This window comes from Pygoscelis adeliae, unplaced genomic scaffold, assembly GCF_000699105.1.
Source record: "Pygoscelis adeliae isolate BGI_AS28 unplaced genomic scaffold, ASM69910v1 Scaffold93, whole genome shotgun sequence".
NCBI classification, from domain to species: Eukaryota; Metazoa; Chordata; class Aves; order Sphenisciformes; family Spheniscidae; genus Pygoscelis; species Pygoscelis adeliae.
Genome location: NW_008824469.1, coordinates 658,113 through 663,830, shown reverse-complemented (window position 1 = coordinate 663,830; position 5,718 = coordinate 658,113). Strand labels below are relative to the sequence as shown.

The following is a 5,718-nucleotide window of genomic DNA, read 5'->3' as shown; positions in this document are numbered from 1 at the left end:
AGGGCCGGAGGAGTCCCTCCTCGGCCCAGCATCGTTTCATGGAAGAGACGCACCCCCTGCGTCTGTCCGGCTCTTGAGTCTGGCCCTCTTTCTTCTGAGAACATTACCTGCTGGTTGCGGCAGCTAAATGCGACAGAGGTCCCAGGGATAACGAAGCTCCTGCCTTTAAAAATAGGTAACTGAGGAGAAAGACCCTTCAAAACCTAGATTTCTTCTGGGCCACAACCAGGGGAAACGCCTCACTAGGGCCACCGTTAACTACAAGGCATTGACTGAAAGGAGACCTGAATCATAAACTCCCCCCCCTGCCCTTTATTACAAGAAGAACGCAAAGCATGGCTATCCTGTCACTAGTACTGCAAACCGAACCAGGGGGAGCTTTCAGTTTGAACACGCCATCGCTGCTGTCTGGAGAGGGACACGCCTCTCAACAGGCAAACGTGGCAAGCGGCAAAGCGTCACTGGCACTGGACTTCAGATCAAGTAACACAAAAAGCCTCTTGGTGCTGCGTGGTGAGAGCGAAACAAGGTATTGCCACAGATGAAAAGAGACAACTCGGAATAAACCAACCTTGGATTTGCCGTTCTTCAAGAAGCCACCTGACTGATGAAAACAGTCGCAGTTGTTGCCAGTGCAGTGTGATGGTTGTGTTTGACTGAATCTGCCGTCACGAAGGCAGCCTCGGACTAAGCTGTGTCATCTGCCTGCGTTACCCTTTGAAGGCATTTTAGTACAGTGGAGCACCACTCTGCGAAGGCAGACCTGCTAAATAACCAGGTACATTGCCGCAACCTACAGCCCCTGTATTAATCCCGTTTTCGGTGGGAATGACTCACTTCCTACTGATAACTGTTACATGGTGGTAACCAACGATGGTCTTTTCACAAAAAAACAAAACTCTGGTTTCTTTGAAGGCTATCCATAAGACATAAAGCAGTTAGCACGTTAATTACAAGCTAAGTTTATTGAAAACAAGGTAAAAATCACTGCACTTGACGACACAGCGTGAGAGGTACATTTTTCCGTGGACATACGATACTGAGACTCTAGCCAGTAGAGCAATTACACTGCCCCTGCCCCACAGGCAAGCCCATTTCTTCTCTTAAATACAAGCCCTGTTTTAAATGCTAGCTGTAGCCACTGATAATAAAGCAGCTTGCATCTGAAACAGCATGTTAGAAATCACTTATTAAGCACCAGCTTAATAATACTTGCTTACGCAAATCTTTTTGCTCTCCCTCCCTCTATCCCTCATTGACTGGTTTGTGTGTTGTTTTTTTTTTTTTTCTTTTCTTCATAAGCACTTAATTCCTCCTTGGTACAAAATGTATCCAAAGCAAAGGCAAAATACTTTATACACCTTGCTGTGGAAATGTTTACTGTTGTTGCTACTTTGCCTCTTCACTGCCCAGGGCCTGACAGACTCTTGTTCATGAACTGTCTCTTCACAAAGCAGATCCACCACTGCAGAAGGAAGTACAAAGTCAGAAAATATGCAAAAGTGGTTTCCATGCGATAAACAAAACAATGACTTCCAAGTATTCAACCTCTGACAAATAACAAACGTTAAGGCTCCAGTTTTGCACAGTTTTCTACACTGATTTCTACTGGAATTGAAAATAGGAGGACAGGAATGGACCCAATGAGTTTATAATATAGGACTCTGAATTAAAGTGGGACATTTTACTTTCTATTATTTCTATTTTTTTTTTACTGTTTGTTCCAATATATTTATTCCAATATAATTATAAACAAGGGATGCATCAGAAAGCTATGACTTTGAAACTGAATTAGCTTAAGTAATTTCAGTATTAAATGCAGTCACATTTGCACATGAAACATATGAACAGTCAGGAGGTAATTCATGCATTGATTAGCTATTTTTTTTTAATCTGGATATGAGGCAAAATGGCCTACTTCAAAGAAGCTATCAAATCAGAACCGCCTGGGAAGATAAACAGCATCTCTCATGCCTGTGAATTTCCATTTGAAAACCTAGCCAACAGCAGATGTGCAATACTTTGAAGAGTTGAACCAGACACCTCTTATTACTGCCCTGCTTTTTAAAGTAACCCAAATTGGCATTCACTGTCTTACCACATTACAGATTAAATTTATAGATAACTTGCAGCCTCCCATTTCACTAGCCTTGTAAAACCAGGGAAGCTTGCACCAAAGTTACCCCCATCTGATCCCTCACCCCATCATCTCGCTTCTTTCTCTCCACACGTTTCTGAAAAAACACACTAAGCCTCTCATTAAATCTGTGATGATCGCACTAAACTCTTACCTTACTAGGCTTGTCACTTTGAGGATCAAATACTTTTTCACAAAGGCGAAGACCAGTTTCTTGCCTCAGCTGCTGCAGGTAGGCCCTCATCACCTCTGAAACACGGCACAGGAAAAGACAGTGTAAACTGAGGCAGCACCAAGCCAAACTGAATTTAACAGGGAAGCATCAGAGATCACTGCTTAAAGCAGAAAGTGAGTTTTCACATCTGCAGGTACTCATCGGCCGGCTGAGTTGGTTTGCTCAATTTACAGCCACAGCTGGGATTTTTACGATACTTGTACCAGTAAAAAGGATGATCCAAACTTGTTTTCTTCTCTCATTTACCTTTACTCATTATTGTGGGCTTCCTATTCTGCCAGTGCAGCAGTTGGCTTGGGCACCATTACAGGGTTTAGCTAGTGATTATGTTGATGCAAAAGGCAGATTCAGACTCCTGTTAATCCAGGGGAGTCACTGGGCCCCCGAGGTCAGAGAATCCAGCTTCTGCTGCCCTCAGAAGACAGAACTGCAGATTTCGAAGATTCAGTTTTAAAGGTAATTTTTCTAGTTGCAGTCACAAAAAATGCAGCTGGTAAAGTATGAGCCCAAGGAAGCCTTCAGCGGTCCTGGATTAGCCTTACCTTCCTCCTGCTTGTTGGCAGGTTTGGCGTAAATGGCATTGAGCGGAAAGCCAGGCTCCCCAGGGATTGGGAAGTTAGTGATTCCTAGTGTGTACATTTCTTTCTCTCCTTGGCCTTTGGAGTTACACTGGAAGAACCAGGCAAACAATGGATTAATAGTTATAAACACAAGCTGATGGAGCGTTAGACCCAAATATTTTATCAATCTCTAACACATAAAAACTCAGCAAGAACAGCAGCACGCCTCTTTGGAGATCCACGGCCTTAGAATAGCTGTAGCTCTGACAACTGACACTGGGGTGAACAGGATTATTTGTGCTACTAGGAGGAGAATATCAGCAAACCCCTTCCCAAGTACAATCCCCAGAACAGACTCAGTTTCCCTCCTGCACAGAAATTCACTTTTCTTACCTTTTGCAGCTTTTTCAAGCACTCAGAAATGTAGAGGGTTACATAGATCAGCGTTCTGTCAGCCTCATTCTGCAAAACAAGAGCAAGCACAGAGCCCAGCCACTCTTAGATTAAGGGAGACTTTATGGAACTGATAAAAGTTTGAAACAGGAATGAGTTCAAGCCATTTTGGCCTACAATTTCCCCATGAGAAAGGGACTTGCAATTCATGACATTTACCCAACATTAAAAATTAAGTGGGAGGAAAGGGGAGTTTTTGTTATCTAATGGAATTATCTCATTGAACATAAATTTATATTCACAGCACCAATCCTCCAAAGAACTACTATATGCACAGTATCTCAAAAAATTACCTTAATTTCATAATTTTTGAAGAAAACATTAGCTTTGAAGTAGTAGATGGCTTCATCTATAATATCTGTGTCCTTAGCTAACAAAGAAGAAATACAGAGTTAAACAGTGCACCATGATACTACATTTGCTCATAACTTTTACTCACTGAAATACATAAATAAGGATTATTGCAAAGGCAAAACCTTGCTATTTACAAAAAGCAGAAGACAGCACTATATAACAGAAAACAGTCATTGCCATGTGAAACACTGGTGAGCTCAGACCATAATATTTAAGCTTCCTACTCTTAGCAGGAGCTTTAACCCCCTTCTTCTCCTCCCCCTATGATTTCTCACTTCACAAATGGCAGCAGTTCAGCAGTTCCCCACTTTCCTGCCAGTTGAGTTTTAACAGCGTAAAGTCTTCTCAGGACACAAAAATGTTTTTGGAGAAAGCATACCGCCACAATCGCACAAATTTCATTATCCTCTTCAAAAAAAGGGGGGGGGAGCAGAACACATAGTGGCAAGCTTACTTGCGACTTTCATCTGCTTTTGCTACCATCCGAGACTGCTTAAATCCAGAAACATTTCCTTTACATTTCCTTTCTCAAACTGAACTGCCACACTACTGGGGGATATCGTGGCTGGGAAGTGTTACGTCACATGCCGAAGGGGAATGCGTACCAGGCTGCCTGTGGAGCCTGTTGGGATGCCCGTAACTTCAGTTCAATTTTTGAAGCCCCCTACCCTAGCCTGTCCTACTCCTCGTCCTTCAGAGCAGCCGAGTGTCTTCAGCCAAAGGCCAAGTTCTCTGCAGCTAAACCTCCACTTCCTCTGACAGCAGAGGGTTCGCACCACCACGTCCTCCTCAAAACCGACTGAAGAGCACAGTGAGACACACGAGAATAGTAACCGTCGGCTTTAATTACTGAAACAACTGATGTAAGCATGGCACATTATTTATCTGTGCATAATTATTTTCTATGATTTGCACAACTTAAATATTTGGAAACTTTCTTCCTCCTCTACAAACTGCAAAGCACTCCATTTCCAGCCTGTGACTCCTCTCGTCACTCTTGCTAGGGCTGGCTTGGAGCAAACCATGAGATGATTATAAGCTATACGCAGGCAGGTTTTCAGAGATTATTATAAACTTACTTTCCCGAGGCGCTGGGCCTTTGAACTGGCTTCTGATGGGTAACAGCGCCATGTTCCCAATTAGCTTGGTATCGGAGTCCATTAAGGTTGAGTGGTAAGCCTACAAACGGGGTGGGAAGGCTGGTTATTAATGCTACTGAAAATAGACATTTGTGTGTCCGATCACGTGTTCCCCGTGTCTTCACCAAAGAGGAGTCAGGGTCTAGTTCATTGCACGATCGCTATTTTCTAATTAGGCCCAGATCTCAGCGCCATTCTGGTGAAGGCCGTGAAAGCATCATCACCGGCACCATCTACGGTCGCGGTGGCGGGAGACGGGGTAAAATTGGTACGGCTGGTCTGCACGTGTTGCTTCTTCCCCAGGCTGCCTAACCCCATTCTGCACAGCACCAGGGGGTGACAGCCCTGCTCTCCTGCCCAAGTATGGGGTATTGCATAACCAACTGAAAGTTAGTTGGTCATTAAAAAAAGATTATATTTTATTTCCATGTCTAGCTAATCATATTAGGTAATAATAAATAAAGCCAGACTTAACACATACTCACACACTCAAAAAAAAGACCTTTCTGTGCACTCTAAAACTGGTCTAAGTTAAAAACCCCAAACCTTTCTGCATATGACAGATTCTTCCTGGGAAACTGATTTTTAACAACTGATGACTTTAGTTTTAGGCACTTTCCAAACATTCCCACCACGCTGTGCCAGGCCACCGGGAAGCCTTCACCTCCTCACAGCCGAGGTTTTGCGGGGGGAGAGGGCTATGCAACTGGTGGGGGTAAGCATCCCCTAGCAGAAAAGCCGTTTATTTCAACCTGAGGGAGGTGGCGTGAACAAAACCAGAGCAAAGCACAGCTTTGTACCACACTCTCCCTCGCTGGAGCCGGGGGCTGCCCCCCCCCC

The 5,718-nt window shown here is 43.9% G+C and overlaps 1 protein-coding gene across 1 annotated transcript; it reads right to left on the bottom strand.

Annotated features, from left to right (window-relative positions):
• Positions 1-938: 938 nt before the first annotated feature.
• ARPC3 (actin related protein 2/3 complex, subunit 3, 21kDa) lies at positions 939-5,196 on the bottom strand. The gene is made up of 7 exons (XM_009321216.1): positions 5,071-5,196; positions 4,819-4,918; positions 3,679-3,755; positions 3,326-3,394; positions 2,915-3,041; positions 2,292-2,386; positions 939-1,465 (listed from the first exon to the last, which is right to left on the bottom strand). Exons 1-7 carry the CDS (start codon positions 5,194-5,196, stop codon positions 1,403-1,405), a joined length of 657 nt encoding a protein of 218 aa, XP_009319491.1. The 3' UTR covers positions 939-1,402.
• Between the last annotated feature and the right edge of the window lie 522 nt (positions 5,197-5,718).

Coding starts and splice junctions, on each gene's coding strand:
- ARPC3 (XM_009321216.1), bottom strand. CDS start 5,196: ATGGGGTTAGGCAGCCTGGGGAAGAAGCAACACGTGCAGACCAGCCGT. Junction 3,756..4,818: donor AGGCCCAGCGCCTCGGGAAA/GTAAGTTTATAA, acceptor CTTCTTTGTTAG/CTAAGGACACAGATATTATA. Junction 3,395..3,678: donor TCAAAAATTATGAAATTAAG/GTAATTTTTTGA, acceptor CTTGTTTTGCAG/AATGAGGCTGACAGAACGCT.